The following is a 25223-nucleotide window of genomic DNA, read 5'->3' on the forward strand; positions in this document are numbered from 1 at the left end:
GGCAAATAAATAGCCATCACTAAATACTGGAAAGTCGAACATATATTAGGACAGGGTTGTGATCTGACTGGCCTCTCTTCTAACAGCAAATACATCTCCGATTGTAGTTCTGACAAACTACAAACTAAATGAATATGAGTGATATGTTGAACTTTTCGATGTGTTAAAGAAAAAGAGAGAAAGTGAGACTTTGCCTTTTAGGCTAGAAAACAAGATGCCTTGAGGAAACTTGAGGAAGTAGTCAGTTGTCCCAGTGCGTCGAATGCAGAAAAAAATAACCATCATCCATACAGGTTAGACAGACAGGCAGACAGACAATGCAGCAGGCATTACGAGTCTCATGCGGAGGCCAGTGCACTCGCTATACTGACCTTCAGGTCCCTGTGCACTATGTCATGTTGGTGAATGTGATTGACACTGTCTAGAATCTGATGGATACAGTGACTGCAAAGACAAGACAAGAAAGGGAAGGACAAAGAATAAAGTGGAGATAAGATGAAGCAGCTATAGAAGGGGACGGGGTTAGTAGTGGTGACAGGTGGAGATACTGGCGTGGAAGAACATTAAAAAAAAAAAGTAGCACTTTGTCATTTTTAGAGCTGACAATTATAACAATCCATCATTCTCCTTTCCTCTTTCAATTCCACTCCGTTTTGGCTGGGGTTGGAGCTTGTTTCTGGGCCAGAAAAATATATTCAGAAGCTGAAAATGAAAACGCGAGACAGGTCGACTGCACAGCTATATTGCAAAGCGCATTTTTCCTCAGGTATCATTGAAACAATGCATTGTATTATAGGCCAGGATATATGTTTAGATATTACAGACTGCAACTTTAAACGGCTTAAAACGTAAAGAGATAATCCAACGCCTAAATCATTAAATCATTGAAGAAGTAAGTTGTGTGTGTGTCTAGTTCTAAAGACAAAACATAACATCCTCCTTGGTGTTATCAGGTTAGATTGAGCTGTGCAATGCACACGTCAAACAAGTCAAAAATAATGATGCCAACCAGACAGATGCACAGCTTAACAGCTTTTGTCTGTGACGTTGGTCTGGTTGTTTAATTTATAATGACACTCCCTCTTATTTGGATTTCTAGAGCTCTTATCTGTTCAGACGAGAGGACTCCAAACAATAGCACTGATGCTTGAAATGGAGATCTATTGTGGCGACACTGCTGAGAAAGAAGCATCTATATGGGAATAAACGAGGTGAATGAAATGCGTGTGTGCATAAAGGTGGAAGCGTGCGCGTGAGCATGTGCATGGACTGAGCCGACGGTACTGGACGTGTGGCAGGGGCTTGAGTCAGAGCTGGCACACTAATTATCTGTGTTAATTAGAGGCCTACTTTCATGCCTCTCTAAGGAAGGCGAGGACGGGCCAGGGGACTCTAAAGCATGGCAGCGTGGACGAGGAGATGAGGCTACAGTATAATCGTACAACATTCTCTGCAGGGGAGTGAAAACTAGTGAGCAGTACAGCAAAGAATATTTGTGGAGGAAAAAAAGAAATGTATGTGATATGCAAATTCAAATCCTGACAATGCCAGAACTTAGGTGGGAGGGAACTTTTCAGCACCTGTCACCCCTGTCAATCACAGCAGCTGTGAGCTTATATGTACAGTTGTGGTCAGAAGTTTACATACAGCGACGTGAATGTCATCTTGGATATGAACGTCTTGGCAATATTTGAGCTTTCAGTAATTTCTTTGAACTGTTCTTTTTCTGTGGCAGAATGTACAGCATACATCTTTAATTTAAAAAAAAAACACTAGAATTTGGTGCACAAGTTTTAATTTTCTTTGGGTCAAAATTATACATACAGGGTCAAAAATATCCATACAGCACACCTAATATTTTAGTAAAATGTCTCTTCACCTTGACCAAACATTTTTGTTTACCATGAACAAGCTTCTGGCAGAATTCTGGTTGGATATTTCATAACTCTTCGTGGTAGAATTGGTACAGTTCAATTATATTTGTTTTTGTTGTTGTTGTTTTTCTTGGCATGGACTCGACTTATAAGCACGGGCCATATATTTTCAATAGGGCTGAAGTCAGAACTTGTTTTAATCCTAATATTAGCCTGCTTTATCCTCCACAACCAGCCCTGATTCGTGTTTGGGTTCATTGTCCTGTTGCGACTCCCAGTCATGTTCAAGTTTCCAATGGTTTGAGGTTATGCTGAAGAATTCTGAGGTAGTCCTCCTTCTTCATCATTCCATCCTCTTTGTGCAATGAACCAGTTCCACTGGCAGCAAAACAGCCCCAGAGCATGATGATCCTACCACCACCACCAGCTGGTACAGTGTCCCTCTGTACATGGTGGTCATTGTGGCCAAACAACTCAATCTTTGTCTCATCTGACCATACAGCTATCCTCCAGAAGGCTTTTTCTTTGTCTGTGTGGTCAGCTTCAAACTTTAGTTAAGTTTGAAGGTGTCGATTTTGGAGCAGGGGGTTATTTCTTGGATAGCAGCCTCTTAGTCCACGGTGAGCTGAACTGTAGACAGTGATCCATCAGCTTCCAGTTCATGTCAGGGCTGTGCCATGGTGGTTTCCAGGTTGTTCCTGACCATCCAAACCAATTTCCTTTCAGCTGAGGGTGACAGTTTGGGTTTTCTTGAAGCAAAGTGGCAAAATGACTACACCCCACAATAACTTGGATACAATTGTTTGAACTGATCTTGGAATTTGCAGTTGTTTAGAAATGGCTCCAAGAGACATTCCTGAGCTGTGTACATCTGCGATCCTCTTTCTCAGATTTGCACTGAGCTCCTTGGACTTTCCCATTTTACTCTGTGTTGGTCAATCCAATGAGTGCTGTAAACAAACCCTTTTTATGAAGGCACAGAGAAGCTACCAGCTGTAGTCAATCACGATCATTAACGGGAAGTTAAGAGACCTCGGCCTTGGCAAGATAAGAGACATTTTGAAAGTTTCAGCACCTCTGATTTAATAATCTAAGTGACTGTATGTAAATTTTTGACCCTGTATGTATAATTTTGACCCTGTGTTGATTTCAGAAAACCCAAAGAAAAGTGAAACTTGTGCACCAAATGCTAGTGAGTTTTTTTTTTTAATCAAAGATGTATGCTGTACAATCATTCTGCCACAGAAAAAGAACAGTTCAAAGAAATTACTGAAAGCCTAAATATTGCCATGACATTCATATCCAAGATGGCATTCACGACACTGTATGTAAACTTCTGGACACAACTGTATGTAGAAGACGGCGGATAACCCTTTCCTCAGAGTGTGTGACGCAGCATGATTGGAGGAAGCGTCTCAGAGGAAGCATGTGGTTGCCCCACCCTCTTTTGGTGAGTAGCTGTCATCTGAGCTAGTGCATGGGAGTAGGCAGGAGAGAAAACGGTGGGGGGAAAAAAACAACAAATCACATGTGACAGCTCTCCATAATGCTCAGAAATAACAAAAGCAGAAAGGTTTCGATCAAAGGTTAGATCAATTGTACAGGGTGTTGTGTGTATTTCCATGTTTTGAACCATGATAGGTATTGAGATTGTTGTAGGAATTGCACAAAGTTTAGTATTTAGTATTTTATAAAATATGATTTTCAGTTTATTATCATATTGACTAGTCTCTCCTCCTCCAAGGCTTCGCTCCTTCTCCTTTTCTAGCAGCAAGTCTTACACCCCCCGCAATACACCCACGCAGTCAAATTGATTAGAGTCCCTCTCCTGAAGGGGACTGCAGTGTGTGTGTGTGTGTGTGTGTGTGTAGCTGAGAAGAGAATACAGATTCTGAAAACAAAGGTGGGGGAGAAAGATGGAAAAAACAGAAGGGGGTACACAGGGAACTGCAGAAGCCGATATCTCCCGTGTGCGCGCGCGCTATGAGCTATGAGACACTGACACAGCTTGGCCGCCCACGCTGGCTTTTATGAGAGAATGGCTGAAAATTTATGAGCTATTTATGAGTCAAAATACTGCTTCAAAATGCCTAATGAGCCACACTACCCCCCCGCCCAAAAGAAATCATTCTTCCATATTAGCATACAAAGTTATGCATGCAGCCTTTAGCCAGAGAAACGCTATGGTGAGTAAGAATGAGAAGGACAGGACACGGGTTTGGGTCTGGGAGGAGTGAAATAGAAGATAGTGCAGAAAACACGTCCTGAGAGACACAGAGAGAGGAGGCAAAAATGCTGAAAGCCGTTTACCTGGCATCGGCTTCGCTGTAATATTCTCGCGCTACTATGTCTTCAAACAACTCGCCACCGGTGACCCTATAGGAAAGAGCAAGAAAAGCGTCACTAATTGCCAATAATTATGGATCATGAATAGCTTGCACATGTGCATTTAAGCATAGCGGTCATGCATCGGATGTACAACAATCCTTTTTTATTATACATAGGTATAATATTTTTTCTAGGTTGGTACAAATGTATGAGAGATAGGGAAAGATGGGGGAATCCTCTAGAAGAGTCATCCTGGGGCTTCAGGGGGGAAAGCCCCTGCTGCAGGATTTCTCTTTAGCTGGGCAGCCCGGCTCTGTTTCCATGGAAACTAGCTCTTCGGAATAGGAGACAGCGAGGGAAGCTGAGGATGGTGGGGTGGGGTGGGGGTGGGTATGGAGGGGGGTCGCTGGTGGGTGAGTACAGAACCAACGAGTAGGAGCCATGAAGCGTGTGGCGAATACAGACAGCAGAGAAAGGGACATATGGCGGCGCAGGCATTTTTAATGGCATACCGCATTATGAACATGCACTCACAAGTCAAACAGGAGGTAGTGGAAGCCTTCTTCTGATATACTGTCATGGAGTCGGACTGGAGAGGAGAAAAGAAAGAGTATTAAGCCTGCGCTCTTTCACGGCCGCCGCCGATCATGCGGTTTCCTTACTGCATAAATAGAAACGACGCTTTAATCAAAGCCCACTTTGATATTTCAGCCAAGTTCTCACCTGCCTGCTGAAAGCTGAAAGTACGCATGGGCTTATCTGCTTTCTTCACTTTCAAACCAAGTGCATTCTTTCTTATGATACGCTCATAAATGGTGCTGCAATCGTTTTCGATTTGAGGATTGCTTCAGGGTAAGAGACTAAAGGTTGACACGTCGTTCGCAAGGACAATACTCACCAATGTTGGGGTGCTTGAGAAGACGACAAATGCGAGCTTCACGTTCAAGCTTCTGGTGATCTGTAAGACAAGACAAAATAAAACCGAATTAAAATAAAAACAAATAACTCAATAAATAGAGACGCAGTCTTGGGAAACTCCTAGCTTACTTAGTTACTTATTCATCTTAAAACATAGCATTCAACAATTTTTGAGACTGTAAGGGACTAAGCTGCATTTACTACATCAGAGCTTATTTGTTGTCTATCATCAGAGGAGACATGAAATTTGCAAAAAAAAAAAACTGGTATAATTTCAAAAAGGTTCACAATCAGACCAACAGACCACCCACACACACACAAAAACACTTCTGAATTGCTGTAAATGCCATCCAAAGTATAATAATAATAATAATTAAAGCCGCAAGCGGCCTCGACGGGCCCTCGCGCCAGCGGCCAAGGGCGGCGGGGGCATGCGTCCCCGCGAAATACCTTCCACAGCTTCTTCGGCAAGAGACATTACTCCCAAAATGGCGTCAAAGCACAGAAATGGACACATGGCAACAATAGGGTCTCGCACTGAACGGTGCTCGGGGGGCGCTATAGAGGCCCTGAGGCCCGCCTGGATCTGGGCTTCTGGTTCTCAGTAGTGGTGGCAGTTGAAGAAAAAGGATCCAAATTTCGTGCGATGTCGACCATGGCAAGCGCCCCAATAAGGGTCTTGTAAAGAGTTTGCTTGCCAAGTTTGACAAATCAGAAGCTGCAATATCATTTTTGCCATAACCAGCACCCCCAGGGGCGAAAGTGCACAAAATTTGGCGTATATGTCAGGTGAGCTATGAAAAGTTTGCGTATGAAGTTTGATGACAATTGAGTAAATAGAAGATGAGATATAGATTTTTGAAGAATAAATTTTTTGGTTTTTCCCATGTCAGTAGGTGGCGCTATGCTGTACATGAGCGATTATGAGTTGGAAAAATAAGTGTCTACAACAGCAACGTACTATCACAAGGTAGTGGTGTGAAGGAAAAGCATTATGGAATTATTTACCAAAAACCCGTTTTGGAGCAATTGCGTCGGCCAAAAACAGCGCCCCCCCATGGACGAAAATTCCCAAAATGTGGTATACATGACATGGGAGGTAGTAAGAGGGTGGCCGTGAAGTTTGACCAAATTTGAGGAAAGATTGGATTTTTTGCCCCAAAATAGCGCCCCCAGTGGCGAAAGTGCACAAAATTTGGTGTGTATGTCAGGTGAGCTATGAAGAGTCTGCGTATGAAGTTTGATGACAATTAAGTAAATAGAAGATGAGATATAGATTTTTGAAAAATAAATTTTTTGGTTTTTCCCATGTCAGTAGGTGGCGCTATGCTGTACATGAGCGATTATGAGTTGGAAAAATAAGTGTCTACAACAGCAACGTACTATCACAAGGTAGTGGTGTGAAGGAAAAGCATAATGGAATTATTAACCAAAAACCCGTTTTGGAGCAATTGCGTCGGCCAAAAACAGCGCCCCCCATGGACGAAAATTCCCAAAATGTGGTATACATGACATGGGAGGTAGTAAGAGGGAGGCCGTGAAGTTTGACCGAATTTGAGGAAAGATTGGATTTTTTGCCCAAAAATAGCGCCCCCAGTGGCGAAATATCACAGAAATGGGGTAACATGTCAGAAGCCCAGTGAGTGATGTGCGTGTGAAGTATGAGCAGTTTTGAGCAATTAGAAGATTTGTTATGAATTTTTAAGCATGTAAAATTTTGCATTGAAAATTGATTGACGTATAACTTCTGAACGGTTTATCCAACATGAAACGTATTTAGTAACTTTTGTCAGCCATGTCTGTAGATGATGTGTATCAATTTTGGTGACATTCCTATGAACGGTCTAGGAGGAGTTGCGCCGTCTTCGTGGCCATGCATTTTGCACAAAAGTGAAATTACCTCACTTCCTGTTGGGCGTGGCTAATGCATTGGCATTACATTTTTGTCCGGCTTAGTGAGATACATATGCGTACCAAATTGCATGCCACGACTACAAACTACATGGCAACCAGGCACCTTAATGCGGGAGGCCAAAATCACAACGACTTAGGGGGCGCTATAGAGGCCCTGAGACACGGCCAAGTTTGGGCTTTTGGTTCTGAGTAGCGGTGGCAATTCTCGGAACTGGTGCCAAATTTCGTGCGTTTTCGCCCATGGCAAGCGCCCCGAAAATGGCCCAACAGCAAACAGCGCCCCCCATGGACGAAAATTCCCAAAATGTGGTATACATGACGTGGGAGGTAGTAAGAGGGTGGCCGTGAAGTTTGACCAAATTAGAGGAAAGATTGGATTTTTTGCCCCAAAATAGCGCCCCCAGTGGCGAAATATCACAGAAATTGGGTAACATGTCAGAAGCCCAATGCCTGATTAGCGTGTGAAGTATGAGCAGTTTTGAGCAATCAGAAGATTAGTTATGAATTTTTAAGCATGGAAAATTTTGCATCGAAAATTGATTGACGTATAACTTCTGAACGGTTTATCCGACGTGAAACATATTTAGTAACTTCTGTCAGCCATGTCTGTAGATGATGTGTATCAATTTTGGTGACATTCCTATGAACGGTCTAGGAGGAGTAGCGCCGTCTTCTTGGCCATGCATTTCGCACAAAAGTGAAATTACCTCACTTCCTGTTGGGCGTGGCTAATGCATTGGCATTACACTTTTGTCCGGCTTAGTGAGATACATATGCGTACCAAATGGCATGCCACTACTACAAACTACATGGCAACCAGGCACCTTAATGCGGGAGGACAAAATCACAACGAGTTAGGGGGCGCTATAGAGGCCCTGAGGCCCGCCTGGATCTGGGCTTCTGGTTCTCAGTAGCAGTGGCAGTCTAAGAAAAAGGAGCCAAATTTCGTGCGTTGTCGACCATGGCAAGCGCCCCAATAAGGGTCTTGTAAAGAGTTTGCTTGCCAAGTTTGACAAATCAGAAGCTGCAATATCATTTCCGCCATAACCAGCACCCCCAGGGGCGAAAGTGCACAAAATTTGGCGTACATGTCAGGTGAGCTATGAAGAGTTTGTGTATGAAGTTTCATGAGAATTGAGTAAATAGAAGATGAGATATAGATTTTTGAAGAATAAATTTTGTGGTTTTTCCCATGTCAGAAGGTGGCGCTATGCTGTACATGAGCGATTATGAGTTGGAAAAATAAGTGTCTACAACAGCAACGTACTATCACAAGGTAGTGGTGTGAAGGAAAAGCATTATGGAATTATTTACCAAAAACCCGTTTTGGAGCAATTGCGTCGGCCAAAAACAGCGCCCCCCATGGACGAAAATTCCCAAAATGTGGTATACATGACATGGGAGGTAGTAAGAGGGTGGCCGTGAAGTTTGACCAAATTTGAGGAAAGATTGGAATTTTTGCCCCAAAATAGCGCCCCCAGTGGCGAAATATCACAGAAATTGGGTAACATGTCAGAAGCCCAATGAGTGATTTGCGTGTGAAGTATGAGCAGTTTTGAGCAATCAGAAGATTTGTTATTAATTTTTAAGCATGTAAAATTTTGCATCGAAAATTGATTGACGTATAACTTCTGAACGGTTTATGCGACGTGAAACGTATTTAGTAACTTTTGTCAGCCATGTCTGTAGATGATGTGTATCAATTTTGGTGACATTCCTATGAACGGTCTAGGAGGAGTTGCGCCGTCTTCGTGGCCATGCATTTCGCACAAAAGTGAAATTACCTCACTTCCTGTTGGGCGTGGCTAATGCATTGGCATTACATTTTTGTCCGGCTTAGAGCGATACATATGCGTACCAAATTGCATGCCACTACTACAAACTACATGGCAACCAGGCACCTTAATGCGGGAGACCAAAATCACAACGACTTAGGGGGCGCTATAGAGGCCCTGAGCCCCGGCCAAGTTTGGGCTTTTGGTTCTGAGTAGCGGTGGCAATTCTCGGAAGTGGTGCCAAATTTCGTGCGTTTTCGCCCATGGCAAGCGCCCCGAAAATGGCCCAACAGCGGAGAAAAATAAAGAAGAAGAAGAAGAAGACGGAAGAATAATAATAGTGAACTCTTACAAGAACAATAGGGCCTTCGCCCATAGGGCTCGGGCCCTAATAATAATAATAATAATAATAGGGCAGCACGGTGGTGTAGTGGTTAGCGCTGTCGCCTCACAACAAGAAGGTCCTGGGTTCGAGCCCCGTGGCCAGCGAGGGCCTTTCTGTGCGGAGTTTGCATGTTCTTCCCGTGTCCGCGTGGGTTTCCTCTGGGTGCTCCGGTTTCCCCCACAGTCCAAAGACATGCAGGTTAGGTTAACTGGTGACTCTAAATTGAGCGTAGGTGTGAATGTGAGTGTGAATGGTTGTCTGTGTCTATGTGTCAGCCCTGTGATGACCTGGCGACTTGTCCAGGGTGTACCCCGCCTTTCGCCCGTAGTCAGCTGGGATAGGCTCCAGCTTGCCTGCGACCCTGTAGAACAGGATAAAGCAGCTACAGATAATGAGATGAAATAAGATGAGATCTCGTGTGACGTGTAATTCACCCCTCTCATTTAAATATGTCGAAAATTTTTCGGCATGCACTTTGCGCATCACGGACCTCTGTGATTTTAAAATGCTGCCTCCGGCCCTGCTCATCTCTGCCCCTTTTTTCCTGAGCAGCAGGGTTTGAAACTCCAGCTATATGCCGCCACATACAGTAGTGCGTTTGTCAGTCGTCAGCAACTTTGTTGCTTCGTTCATTAACCGCAGGTTACCGTATCATTGATTTTATCTGAGACGTTAACGAACGTTCTAAACAATTCTAACATGTTGTCAGAATGTTTATGCAGGTGCTCATGGGAGTTGTAGGCGTGTAATATTACATTGCAATGCGTTTATTATATCAGATGCCTTCAGAGAAAACTACAATTCAAATATATTGTTATACCACAGAATAAACCACCCGCCAAAGTGGCTAGTGGGACTAAAGTCATTACCCGCCAAAGCCGAATTTTACCCGCATTTGGCGGGTGGGCGGGTGCTAATGTAAAGCCCTGGTGTGAATGGTTGTCTGTGTCTATGTGTCAGCCCTGTGATAACCTGGCGACTTGTCCAGGGTGTACCCCGCCTTTCGCCTGTAGTCAGCTGGGATAGGCTCCAGCTTGCCTGTGACCCTGTAGAACAGGATAAGCGGCTAGAGATAATGAGATGAGATGAGATGAGATGAGATGAGATAATAATAACGCAAACCTGGGTTAACAAACAATGACAAATCATGTAACATGATGGTTATAACCCGTTCCAATCCTTCACTACATGAGACACGCAAATGTAATCTGTTAATCCCATACAAAACGATGTTAATACTTGTAGCAATGAATATAAGGTACTGTCATGTTGTGGGTTCGGTGGCATCAGGAAAACTAGCGACACTCATTTATGTGCATTGTTATGCACGTTAGTGTTGTTCAGCGATATGTCTTATCATACAACAGAACCAGTGAAGCCAGCAAGACAGTCGTAGCGGTATAGAGGTTATTGTGGTATAACGGCAGAGCAAGAAAACCACTGACACTGAAGTGTGACAAAACATTTCTGAACTCTGTTCTCTGTGTCGACTCTTTTATCTTTGTTTCTTCTCATGCGTGTGATTTTATTATGCTGACTTGTGATGCAAAATGATTTGAAAAGTTGAGGCAAAAGTTCATATTCTCTTAGAGCAAAAGGAAAATGTCATTTATACCAATAAAATATTTACTGTCTGTTTGCTTACAGATGCTCCTTTTCATCAGGAATGGTCAAAATGTGTATTTTATGCCTCAGAATGAGTTTCATTGAATGAATGAAGTGTTCTTTAACAACATGCATTTACACCTGCCCGAAATCCAAGGTTCAGAAATGGAATTAAAAAAAAAAAAATTCAGTTGATTCACTCCAATCACAAGCACTATTTTTACTTTCTTATCATTAACATTAGATGAGATTCAACTTTACCGTCACTGAACAAGTACAAATACTTAAACAACGAAATGCAGATTAGAGTAAAAGTTCAATGCATACAAAAGTATAACAGGCCTACTGTAATACGAGTATGAAATTAGAATATTAGGATAAATAAATACAGTGGATATAAAAAGTGTACACACCCCGTTAAAATTATCGGTTTTTCTGATGTAAAAAAAAAAAAGAGACCACGATAAATAATTTCAAAACTTTTCCCACCTATAATGTGACCTATAACCTGTACAATTCAATTGAAAAACAAACAAATTTGTTAGGGGGAAAAACATAAATAAAAAACGTACAATAAGCTGGTTGCATAAGTGTGCACAGCCTTAAACTAATACTTTGTTGAAGCACCTTTTAATTTAATTACAGCATTCAGTCTTTTTGGGGTCACACCTGCCGTAAATTAAAATGACTCTGATTAACCCCAAATAAAGTTCAGACATTTACTCAGTTGCATCCTCCGATCAGCCATAACATTAAAACCACTGAGAGGTGAAGTGAATAAATATATGTTATTTACCAGCTGGGAGGTCCGTATCGTCAAATACCGTGACCGAGGTCTTGAAAGTACTGAGCGAGGCCCTCTGGGCCGAGGTCAGTGTTCAAGGCCGAGGTCACAGTATTTCACCATACGGACCGACCTTAAGCTGGTAAATAATATATTTATTTTTTTCTTTACCAAATTCTAACAGAAAACGAGAGCGCCCGAAAGGGAAAACCGAGCCGAGCCGCCATTTTGAATCCTCATTCACGGCTGTAATGCAAATGGCTTCCTCCTCAGTATACAAGTGCACTTCCATGGCAGGAAAAAAACTACATTTTGCTGCCTATGTAGTCCCCTATTTATACAAAATTGAGTCATTCAGGATTCAGCCATGTTTTTGCTTGACGTTAGCAGCAGTTACAGGTTTTTATCTTTCTCCTGAAATGTTTTCTTTTATTTCTTCTTCCTCAGGGTAGTAAAACTCGCTTTCACTGTGAACACTGTCGTTATCGCTATCCATGCTGTAAAATTAATGCTATTCTCCTGAGAAATGCTGGCAAAAATGTATAAGATTTTTGATAATCTTATAAATAAATCTTATTAAAAAAGATAAATGTTGACAAAAAAATTCTACTATGTTTGTTGTTGTTGTGAACGAGCGAGTCGCCAGGGGTCCGTAACCGGGGTCCGTATCGTAGGATACGGACCCGCTCACCAGCCAATCAGAGCGCAGGATTTGGACTGCGAAAAAAATAATATTGATTATCTCATTACAGTGGCACCTGTCAAGGCATGGGATATATTACCCAGCAAGAGAACGGTTAGTTCCTGAAGTTGATGTGTTGGAAGCAGGAAAAATGGGCAAATGTAAGGATCTGAGTGACTTTGACAAGGGTCAGATTGTGATGGCTAGATAACTGGGTCTGAGCATCTCCAAAATGGCATATCTTGTGGGGTGTTCCCGGTATGCAGTGATTAGTACCTACTAAAATTGGTCCAAGGAAGGACAACCGGTGAACTGGCAACAGGGTCATGGGTGTCGAAGGCTCATTGATTCACATGGGGCATGAAGGCGAGCCCATATGGTCCAATCTCCCAGAAGAGCTACTGTAGCACAATCTGCTAAAAAGGTTAATGCTGATACCTTTATGTTTTAGCCAGCATTAACCTGGGAATACCAGGTCCTGGCACAGGAAACCCTTTGAATTTTTTTGAAAGTGGCCAAGGCAAAGTGCCGAGACTGAATGCTCTTGAGAATCTGTAGCACTGTTTGAAAATTGCATTCAGCAAACAACATCCAGCTGAATAACCTGGAGGAAATCTGGCAGGAAGAATGGGCAAAAATTCCTCCAAAACAGTGTGCAAAGCTGGTAGGAACTTACAGTGGCGCTTGAAAGTTTGTGAACCCTTTAGAATTTTCTATATTTCTGCATAAATATGACCTAAAACATCATCAGATTTTCACACAAGTCCTATAAGTAGATAAAGAGAAGCTAGTTAAACAAATGAGACAAAAATATTATACTTGGTCATTTATTTATTGAGGAAAATGATCCAATATTACATATTTGTGAGTGGCAAAAGTATGTGAACCTTTGCTTTCAGTATCTGGTGTGACCCCCTTGTGCAGCAATAACTGCAACTAAAAGTTTCTGGTAACTGTTGATCAGTCCTGCACACTGGCTTGGAGGAATTTTAGCCCATTCCTCCATACAGAACAGCATCAACTCTGGATTGTTGGTGGGTTTCCTCACATGAACTGCTCACTTCAGGTCCTTCCACAACATTTTGATTGGATTAAGGTCAGGACTTGACCATTCCAAAACATGAACTTTATTCTTCTTTAACCATTCTTTGGTAGAACGACTTGTATGCTTAGGGTCGTTGTCTTGCTGCATAACCCACCTTCTCTTGAGATTCAGTTCATGGACAGATGTCCTGACATTTTCCTTTAGAATTCGCTGGTATAATTCAGAATTCATTGTTCCATCAGTGATGGCAAGCCGTCTTGGCCCAGATGCAGCAAAACAGGCCCAAACCATGATACTACTACCAACATGTTTCACAGATGGGATAAGGTTCTTATGTTGGAATGCAGTGTTTTCCTTTCTCCAAACATAACGCTTCTCATTTAAACCAAAAAGTTCTATTTTGGTCTCATCTGTCCACAAAACATTTTTCCAATAGCCTTCTGGCTTGTCCATGTGATCTTTAGCAAACTGCAGACGAGCAGCAATGTTCTTTTTGGAGAGCGGTGGCTTTCTCCTTGCAACCCTGCCATGCACACCATTGTTGTTCAGTGTTCTCCTGATGGTGGACTCATGAACATTAACATTAGCTAATCTGAGAGAGGCCTTCAGTTGCTTACAAGTTACCTTGGGGTCCTTTGTGACCTCGCCGACTATTACATGCCTTGCTCTTGGAGTGATCTTTGTTGGTTGACCACTCCTGGGGAGGGTAACAATGGTCTTGAATTTCCTCCATTTGTACACAATCTGTCTGACTGTGGATTGGTGGAGTCCAAACTCTTTAGAGATGGTTTTGTAACCTTTTCTAGCCTGATGAGCATCAACAACACTTTTTCTGAGGTCCTCAGATATCTCCTATGTTTGTGCCATGATACACTTCCACAAACATGTGTTGTGAAGATCAGACTTTGATAGATCCCTGTTCTTTAAATAAAACAGGGTGCCCACTCATACCTGATTGTCATCCCATTGATTGAAAACACCTGACTCTAATTTCACCTTCAAATTAACTGCTAATCCTAGAGGTTCACATACTTTTGCCACTCACAGATATGTAATATTGGATCATTTTCCTCAAGAAATAAATTACCAAGTATAATATTTTTGTCTCATTTGTTTAACTGGGTTCTCTTTATCTACTTTTAGGACTTGTGTGAAAATCTGATGATGTTTTAGGTCATATTTATGCAGAAATATAGAAAATTCTAAAGGGTTCACAAACTTTCAAGCACCACTGTACCCTAACAGACTTAAAGCTGTTACTGCAGCAAAGGTGGTTCTACCAAGGGGTATTTCTGAAGGGACTGATTGAATTCTGATGCGAGCAGCATGTTTCAGTTTAAATTTTTTTTTTAATCCGTTTACAGATAAGAACTTTGCCTTTAAGAGCATATTGGTTTGCAATAAAATACTGGCTAGAACATTCTGTGTAAGTGTCATTTGTAATCCAGACGAATCTGATGAGGGGGTTGAATATTTTTTAAGGCCTTATATTTATACTGCACATACTGGGAAAGGGGGATTATGGAGTGGGGTAATGTCTATAGATCGGAAATGCGTGTGCACTACAGTGACCTTGTTTCCCACACAAGAAAAACATGGCAACCCTGGCAACCACTCTATGGTTAATGATATTAGCTCTGTTGTGTGGGGAACTCATCTGCTGTATCAAACACAGGCAAATAAAAGCAATAAAGGCAAAGCTGATTTTCACTCATTCTCACAAATGAGATTTTTTTTTTTTAATGTTTAATTGACCTTGTTTCTTCATCCGTGAACTGAAGCTATATAATGTTACAGCCTGTTCTGCATGGTGGGGATAAAATCTTGCAAAAAACATAATGATGTCAGCTTGGAGGTAAGACACAATCAAATACGTACCAGTCAAAAGTTTAATAATAATAAAGTAAGCTAGTTAGTTCCTTGCAAAATAACATTCGTTTACGTTTTCATTTTCGTTCCGCAAACTGCTTCAGAGCCCTGCTCAAATCTCTTTTGTACTCTCTGGACAACCTTTGGACCTTCTTGTAATATTTGTCCCATTTTCTTACTGACACATTTGTTCTAAGTCTGTCTGATTGCTTGTCCAATCTGCTTTTTTCTCTAGACACATCTGTTCTAACCCAGCCAGATGTCACACACGGACTTTATTTTTTAATCATGTCTGCAGAGTGACAGGGTCATGGAAAAACTATTTGCATTTGGTTATTATTATCAAATTGTTCTTCTGCCTATACACCCTAAAAATGCCTAAAAATGTTAACTTTTTGGAATTATTTTAGTTTATATAGTATTTTGTACAAAAACTGTTAAAGCGAGGTAAAGTTTTCTCGGGGGTTATAAACTTTTGCACCCCACTGTATCCAAGAATAAGAGAAAAGCACACAATGCTAGTTATTTACTTGTTTGTCACATTATTACCACTTTCTACACTGATCACTTTGCTTTATGCTTGTTTAATTTGCCTGGTTATTCCTATAACAAAAACATCTCATTATCTGTAGCCGCTTTATCCTGTTCTACAGGGTTGCAGGCAAGCTGGAGCCTATCCCAGCTGACTACGGGCGAAAGGCGGGGTACACCCTGGACAAGTCGCCAGGTCATCACAGGGCTGACACATAGACACAGACAACCATTCACACTCACATTCACACCTACGGTCAATTTAGAGTCACCAGTTAACCTAACCTGCATGTCTTTGGACTGTGGGGAAAACCGGAGCACCAGGAGGAAACCCACGCGGACACGGGGAGAACATGCAAACTCTGCACAGAAAGGCCCTCGCCGGCCACGGGGCTCGAACCCGGACCTTCTTGCTGTGAGGCGACAGTGCTAACCACTACACCACCGTGCCGCCCACAAAAACATCCGTTTATGATTATTATAAGGTACAGAAATGATAATGATGATGGGATGAGGAATATTTTGGGCAGTTGGAAAAAAAAATAGCATTCATAATTTATAATCCATGTCCTGCACAAGCCCCCTGAGGTTCTTTTTTTAAACCGGCTGTTCTGGTGTGACATGTTTCTTCCTCTAAAGCTTCCAGTGACATAAGCAGCTCCTGTCCTGTGCTGCAGGCTCATATTCACACTGGTACTCGATCAGCCTTACCTCAAACCTGCTATTAAATCGATATATGACAGAATGTAGACTTGGATGCATCATCATCATCATCATCACCATCATCATCAAGTCTCTCAGAGCAGGAAATTGATTATAACCGCTAGAAAATTCTGAAAGTGATGTCATTTGGCTGTAGGTTAATGCACACAAATTAAAGAAATCACAATTCCTAGTGAGTTAGAATAGAAGATGGGAAAACACCTGGAGTCTGACACAAAGCATGAATTTTTCCTAACAAAGATGCTTTGCATGGCATAAACAGTTAAAAAAAAAAAAAAGCAGTGATAACAATCTAACAGACACCAGCATTACAGCAACTCATATTATTCACACATTTACTTCCCAGGAAATAATAAACCATTAAAAAAAAGTAAGAATATGTGAATTAGAAACAACAAGCGAAAACGTGTCCTGTCATAATCAATATTTAAAATATGTACAATCATAAGACAAGGAAAAGACAAAATTGTTTTATTATTTTTAAAAAATGCAACGTTTTATTAAAAATAGTCCTAACACAAGTACAGAACATCTCCAAGGATACTTTTCACTGACTTTTTTTTTTTGGTCAAACCATTTTCTTTTGACTTCACTTGTATTACAATGGATGAATGACCTTGAATTCACCTCTGTAATTTCTCTCCAGGCGGCACGGTGGTGTAGTGGTTAGCGCTGTCGCCTCACAGCAAGAAGGTCCGGGTTCGAGCCCCAGGGCCGGCGAGGGCCTTTCTGTGCGGAGTTTGCATGTTCTCCCCGTGTCCGCGTGGGTTTCCCCACAGTCCAAAGACATGCAGGTTAGGTTAACTGGTGACTCTAAATTGACCGTAGGTGTGAATGTGAGTGTGAATGGTTGTCTGTGTCTCTATGTGTCAGCCCTGCGATGACCTGGCGACTTGTCCAGGGTGTACCCCGCCTTTCGCCCGTAGTCAGCTGGGATAGGCTCCAGCTTGCCTGCGACCCTGTAGAAGGATAAAGCGGCTAGAGATAATGAGATGAGATGAGATGAATTTCTCTCCATATTTTGGCCTTTAGAGGTGGTGTGACTCGACTGGATACGCTGCTAAATGATATTTTTTATGCTCATGGAAGTACTTCAACTTCTGCTTCAGAGAGATCCTCATTTTGGCTGTTTAGTGGCCTTTTTATGGATGTTTCAGAGTGTTGCCTTACGAAAATCCACTGTGGCGTGCACACGCCTTGGAAAGATTGTCGTTTATGAAAATATATATGCAAAAAACAAAGAAAATCAGCATTTACAAAACTCTTATAAATCCGTTCCAATGTGGCCCAATGTGTGTTCATTTGTCTGTGCAATGGGATTAATTGCAAGAAAGTTGGTATTATAGATGACTTACAAAGAATATTTGTGTAAATTTCATGATGTGTAAAGTAGAAGACAACATGTGCATTATTATATTAGTAGTGATTATACTGTCATCGGTTTACAACCCCGATTCCAAAAAAGTTGGGACAAAGTACAAATTGTAAATAAAAATGGAATGCAATGATGTGGAAGTTTCAAAATTCCATATTTTATTCAGAATAGAACATAGATGACATATCAAATGTTTAAACTGAGAAAATGTATCATTTAAAGAGAAAAATTAGGTGACTTTAAATTTCATGACAACAACGCATCTCAAAAAAGTTGGGACAAGGCCATGTTTACCACTGTGAGACATCCCCTTTTCTCTTTACAACAGTCTGTAAACGTCTGGGGACTGAGGAGACAAGTTGCTCAAGTTTAGGGATAGGAATGTTAACCCATTCTTGTCTAATGTAGGATTCTAGTTGCTCAACTGTCTTAGGTCTTTTTTGTCGTATCTTCCGTTTTATGATGCGCCAAATGTTTTCTATGGGTGAAAGATCTGGACTGCAGGCTGGCCAGTTCAGTACCCGGACCCTTCTTCTATGCAGCCATGATGCTGTAATTGATGCAGTATGTGGTTTGGCATTGTCATGTTGGAAAATGCAAGGTCTTCCCTGAAAGAGACGTCGTCTGGATGGGAGCATATGTTGCTCTAGAACCTGGATATACCTTTCAGCATTGATGGTGTCTTTCCAGATGTGTAAGCTGCCCATGCCACACGCACTAATGCAACCCCATACCATCAGAGATGCAGGCTTCTGAACTGAGCGCTGATAACAACTTGGGTCGTCCTTCTCCTCTTTAGTCCGAATGACACGGCGTCCCTGATTTCCATAAAGAACTTCAAATTTTGATTCGTCTGACTACAGAACAGCTTTCCACTTTGCCACAGTCCATTTTAAATGAGCCTTGGCCCAGAGAAGACGTCTGCGCTTCTGGATCATGTTTAGATACGGCTTCTTCTTTGAACTATAGAGTTTTAGCTGGCAACGGCGGATGGCACGGTGAATTGTGTTCACAGATAATGTTCTCTGGAAATATTCCTGAGCCCATTTTGTGATTTCCAATACAGAAGCATGCCTGTATGTGATGCAGTGCCATCTTAGGGCCTGAAGATCACGGGCACCCAGTATGGTTTACCGGCCTTGACCCTTACGCACAGAGATTCTTCCAGATTCTCTGAATCTTTTGATGATATTATGCACTGTAGATGATGATGATATCAAACTCTTTGCAATTTTACACTGTCGAACTCCTTTCTGATATTGCTCCACTATTTGTCGGCGCAGAATTAGGGGGATTGGTGATCCTCTTCCCATCTTTACTTTTGAGAGCTGCTGCCACTCCAAGATGCTCTTTTTATACCCAGTCATGTTAATGACCTATTGCCAATTGACCTAATGAGTTGCAATTTGGTCCTCCAGCTGTTCCTTTTTTGTACCTTTAACTTTTCCAGCCTCTTATTGCCCCTGTCCCAACTTTTTTGAGATGTGTTGCTGTAATGAAATTTCAAATGAGCCAATATTTGGCATGAAATTTCAAAATGTCTCACTTTCGACATTTGATATGTTGTCTATGTTCTATTGTGAATACAATATCAGTTTTTGAGATTTGTAAATTATTGCATTCCATTTTTATGTACAATTTGTACTTTGTCCCAACTTTTTTGGAATCGGGGTTGTAAGATAAAGAGGCATACTTGTGATTTGAATATAATTTTGGTAGAAGCCGAATTTTCACAAATTTAATGCGTTTCAATTTTGAGGTAATATGTGCAGATAGTAGGCTTATGTAAGGAATAAAACATTTTGGAGTGTGAAGTGACGTGGACTATTTTTAAATCACATTGCATGCCCAAATGTTTTATTCTTCACATACCACAGCGATTTGCCAATGATTCCAATTTTTATCAGAATCGTCATAGATATTATTTTTTTATCATATATAGTTACATTTAATGTTGTAGAAAGACTGGAAAACATCTTTTTTTCTCCCTTAAAACCCTTTGGTGACTGACCCCTTGAAAATGGTTCCTCCAGGAACGATGACGTTTCAGTTGTCAAGACAACGGAAAAACTAAAATACAAGAGCATTTTGTTTTGTGCACAAGAGCATTGTGACATATCTTTCTGTTTTTGTATTTTAGTTTTTCCGTTGTCTTGACAACTGAAAAGTCATCGTTCCTGGAGGAACCATTTTCAAGGGGTCAGTCACCAAAGGGTTAAAAAGACAAAAAAACGTTGCATGTTGGAAGGCGTGTTCTAGAGAAGTCAGAAAGCTGACACTGGAGACTCCTTCCATAAGTAAGGGATAATGTACAGCGAGCCAGTCTTGAATCATCCTGAAGGGGTGGTTATTTCACAGTAATGTCCGGCTCACTGTACAACCCCAAATCAGAAAAAGTTGGGACCGTATGGAAAAAGCAAATTTAAAACGAAAGCAGTGATTTCTAAATGTACTTTGGTTTGTATTTCATTGCACACAGTATGAACCTGAGATATTTCATGTTTTTTCTGGTCAACTTCATTTCATTTGATAATATACATCCATTTCTGCATTTCAGGCCTGCAACATGTTCCAAAAAAAGTTGAGATGGGGCAATTTAGGGCTAGTAATGAGGTAAAACAATTAAATAATGATGTGATTTGAAACAGCTGATTGTAGTCATGATTTGGTACAAAATCAGTGTCCAGGAAAGGCCTAGTCTTTAAGGTGCAAAGATGGGCCAAGTATCTCCAGTTTGTCAACAAATGCATGAGAAAATTATTGAAATGTTTAAAAGCAATGTTCCTCAAAGAAAAATACAAAAGGATTTGGATATTTCACCCTCTATGTTGCATAATATCATTAAACGATTCAAGGAATCTGGAGCAATTTCGGTACATAAAGGGCAAGGGCGCAAGCCTAAGTTGAACACCCGTGATCTCCAATCCCTCAGATGGTGCTGCATCAAGAACCGTCATTCATCTCTAGCTGATATAATCACATGGGCTCGGGATTACTTTGGTAAACCTTTGTCAAGTACGACAATACAGAGTTACATCTACAAATGGCAGTTAAAACTTTACTGTGCAAAAAGGAAGCCTTATGTTAACTGTGTCCAGAAGCACCGTCAACTTCTCTGGGCTCAGAAGCATCTGGGATGGACCATCACACAGTGGAAACGTGTACTGTGGTCAGACGAATCAGTATTCCAGGTCTGATTTGTAAGAAATGGACACTGTGTGCTTCTGACCAAAGACAAAAAGGACCATCCAGACTGTTATCAGCAGCAAGTCCAAAAGCCAGGGTGTGTCATGGTATGGGGTTGTGTCAGTGCCCTTGGCAAAGGTAACTTACACGTCTGTGATGGAGCATTAATGCAGAAAAGTACTAGTCTGGCTAATGCGACTTCAAAGCTCTGCGAGCATTTGGTCTGGCAAAGATATTAAGCCCAACCGTTTCCCAAAGTGCGTGGTTGACCCGCCTCCCTGAAATGCCTGTTTGCTACTGGTCGAAGCCAGAAAAGGCTGTGACGAAGCTTAAACCAATCACATCACTCTTTCCTCTGATGTATGTGACGCGACGGGGCTAACTGGTAGATTAAACTCTTACCGAAGCCGGTCGGGAGCAAGGCGAAAACGTCCTTCCTTTCAATAAATACCTCCAGGGCTGCTATTTGCTCCGTTTTCAATGAGAACTTGCTCCATGTTCGTAATGTTTCTAGTGAATGAAGCGCTTCCGGCATAGATTCTGTAAACAATCTATGGCTTCCGGTCGCAGTTCTACTACGTCAGTGCCTTGAACACGCCTCTACCCAGGGCCGTTGGAGATGCTCAAAGTTGATTGGCTCCCGATTTTTCAGGAGCTTGGAAGAGCTGTAGATAGCTTGCCTGGCCAGACTAAGCTCGCAACAGGCCCTCGTGTTTCGTCACGCTTAGGATGGGCGGGCCCAGGCTAGAAAAGTACACAGATTTTGGAGCAACATATGCTGCCTTCAAGACGACATCTTTTCCAGGGAGATTTCAACAAGACGATGCAAAACCACAAATTACACATTACAAAGACATGGCTATGGAAGAAGAGGGTGCCTGTCCCCTTTGTCCCCAAAAGAGAACGTGTGGAGAATTTTGAAACGAATAATATTACAACGATGACCCCGTACTGTTGCACACCTTAAGACCTGTTTGCAGGAGGAATGGGACAAAATAACGCCTGAAACACTTCATCACTTGGTGTCGTCAGTCCAGAAACATCTTTTACTTGTTGTGAGAAGGAACGGCAACATTATAAAGTGGTCCCACATTTTTTGAAATGTGTTGCAAGAATCAACATTGAAATGTGTTTATTTCAAAACAAAACAACAAAACGCATAAGATAAAACACAGAATAACATGCTGTTGTATTGTTTTGAGTGTAATACAGGTCAAAGATTATTTACAAATCGTTGTTTTCAATTTTAATTTCAATTTCAACATACTGTCACAACTTGTTCTGATTTGGGGTTGTACACTGTGAGTAATTTTGTTCCTAATAGCACTTTTGTCACAGTTATGATGAGTAATTCTGAGAGACTGGATGAATAAGGACCCAGGTCTGAGATCAGGGAGAAAAAAAAAAAAATCAGCAAATGCAACATGAATACAATAAATATGCTACAAATACAACTAATACTGGACAGTTCCTGTGTAGTTAGTATGTCAACAAAGTCAAATTACAAACTGGTTTAAACCCAAGCTACCAGCTTCGAAGGAAGTCTCATCTCATCTCTCATCTCATTATCTCTAGCCGCTTTATCCTGTTCTACAGGGTCACAGGCAAGCTGGAGCCTATCCCAGCTGACTACGGGCGAAAGGCGGGGTACACCCTGGACAAGTCGCCAGGTCATCACAGGGCTGACACATAGACACAGACAACCATTCACACTCACATTCACACCTACGGTCAATTTAGAGTCACCAGTTAACCTAACCTGCATGTCTTTGGACTGTGGAGGAAACCGGAGCACCCGGAGGAAACCCACGCGGACACGGGGAGAACATGCAAACTCCACACAGAAAGGCCCTCGCCGGCCACGGGGCTCGAACCCGGACCTTCTTGCTGTGAGGCGACAGCGCCAACCACTACACCACCGTGCCGCCCCTTCGAAAGAAGTGTTATACAATAATGTATGTATTTCTACTCATTCCAGGTATTAGAGATACGTAATAAATGTTACTAAATGTGACTGTTTAGGAAACAAGGATTAAATCTACAGGCTGTGTGTCTGTACTTCAGATCTAGGTTATAGAATCTAGAGCTTCAGTTCAGGCGGTGGCTAAGAATTTTTAGCACATTATCCCTAGTGCTCTAAATGTAATTGACCTAATATCTTCTCTTGATGCTTTAGAATTAGTAATCATAGAGGTTGTGATCTAAACTTAGCTCAGTCAGGAAGTTGGTGGTTAGCTCAAATCATTGTGTACTGACTCAGGGAGTACAAAAAATTGAGGGAAAAACAAAAGCAAAACAATAAATCCGCTGTGACAAACAGCAAAGTGTCGCTGATTGTATCTGTGACAGACCTAAATGTCATCACTTAACTCCTCAGTGACCTTTACAAACCACATCATGGACAAACATCAAACGCTGACGGTCTTTTTTGAACATGGAGCACTTGGGAAAGAAAAGGACGAGTGGAGTGTGGTTTGTGTGTCCGTTACAAATGAAATGTATTTCACTTTTGGGAATTTGTCCGTCAAATTCCCAAAAGTGGGGTGAAAAATGGTAAATTCATTAGCGAGAAAGTCAACGCGCACCAATGTGATGCCAAATCCGATATTACATTACTTTAATGGCATTTAGTAGACGCGCTTTTCCAGAGCAACATACAACAGATCCCAGAGCAGCCTGGGGCACAGTTGGGGGTTAGGTGCCTTGCTCAAGGGTACTTCAGCCATTTTTGCTAGTCCAGGGAATCAAACCGGTGACCTTTTAGTCCCAAAGCTGCTTCTCTAACCATTAAGCCATGGCTTGCCAAGAAAGCTAACTGACAAGGTTAAAGAGTGGTAGTTAATGTAATATATGACAAGCTAGTTAGTGAGTTAAGTGCAAGAAAGTTGCTCATGTTGCTCAGAACAAAAATTCAGCAATTCATTTGGCTATAAGATGTCATATTTAGTCTCCGCATTGCAGATAATATTTGTATTCGGGTAGCATCTTAATTTTCCCTCAACATTTTACATGTAACATGTTTTGTGAAAATCAATAGAGTATGCTTTGGTTCATTTTCTGTTTGTTGAACTTGACTACTGGTTTGTCCACCACTGTAACATTAGTCCATTGACTGTCCACATATTTTCGTCTATATCCCGATCTACACTCACCAGCCACTTTAATATGAACTCGTTCTTGATTCTAAGATCCCTGTTCTTGGCTGGCAGGACTGAAACCCAACGTGGTCGTCTGCTGTTGCATGCTGAGATGCTTTTCTGCTCACTACGGTTGTAAAGAGTTGCTATGGGTTGCTATATCCTTCCTGACAGCTCGAATCAATCTGGCCATTTTCCTCTGATCTCTCTTATCAACAAGGGGTTTGTTTCCACCCACAGAACTGTCGCTCGCTCAACGTTTTTTTGTTTTTTGCACCATTCTGTGTGAACTCTAGAGACTGTTGTGTGTGAAAACCCCAGGAGATCATCAGTTTCTGAAATACTCAAACCAGTCCATCTGACTCAAACCAACACCCATGCCACAGTGAAAGTCACAATTTGAGAGATCACAATTTTTCCCATTCTGAAGTTTGAAGTGAACGTTAACTGAAGCTCTTGATTTGTATCTGCATGATTTTATGCACCGTGCTACTGTCAAGACATCAGCTGATTAGAGAAGTGCATTAAATAGCACGTGTATGGGTGTTCCTAATAAAGTCACTGGTGAATGTACTATATTTATTCATAAATTAAAGAACTACATTTTTATCTCTTTAGTCATAGCTATGCATTGTTTTCTGCAATTTAATATTCTAGTATCATATGAATCCGTATCCCAGTCAGAAGTCCAGAACCCTCACCACTGAGCCGCCACTGTACTCACATGAGCCAAACGTTGATATATGTGTATTTATAGTCTCCAGTTTGGAATCCGTACAGATTCACAAAGGATCTGCTGTTTTATATATACAGTACTGTGCAAAAGTCTTAGGCAGATGTAAAGAAATGCTGTAGACCAACAATGGCTTAAAAATAATGAACTGAAGTGTTTCAACATTTTAAAAAATACTATAAACAGCAGTAAGCCATAATAAATGAAACAAAGTCAATATTTGCTGTGAGACCACCCTTTGCTTTAAAAATAAAAAATAAATAGTAGTCTCAGGTACAGTGAGTGCAGTTTTATAAGGAAATATAAGGAGCTGTAGGTTTTATTGAGCATCTTATACATACATGTCAACCTATACGGAA

At 41.5% G+C, this 25223-nt stretch overlaps 1 protein-coding gene across 7 annotated transcripts in view; it reads right to left on the minus strand.

Annotated features, from left to right (window-relative positions):
- The window catches only part of LOC132873113 (calcium/calmodulin-dependent protein kinase type II subunit beta), a 121246-nt gene that overhangs the window by 69761 nt on the left and 26262 nt on the right, over window positions 1-25223 (minus strand). For all 7 annotated transcript variants that reach the window (XM_060908367.1, XM_060908365.1, XM_060908363.1 and 4 more), the window contains exons 3-5: window positions 5101-5160; window positions 4737-4791; window positions 4185-4250 (exon numbers count right to left, since the gene is read on the minus strand). In XM_060908367.1, coding sequence (XP_060764350.1) covers window positions 4185-4250; window positions 4737-4791; window positions 5101-5160 — 181 coding nt within the window. The remainder of the gene's footprint in view (window positions 1-4184; window positions 4251-4736; window positions 4792-5100; window positions 5161-25223) is intronic.

This window comes from Neoarius graeffei, chromosome 25 (assembly GCF_027579695.1).
Source record: "Neoarius graeffei isolate fNeoGra1 chromosome 25, fNeoGra1.pri, whole genome shotgun sequence".
In the NCBI taxonomy this organism is placed as follows: Eukaryota; Metazoa; Chordata; class Actinopteri; order Siluriformes; family Ariidae; genus Neoarius; species Neoarius graeffei.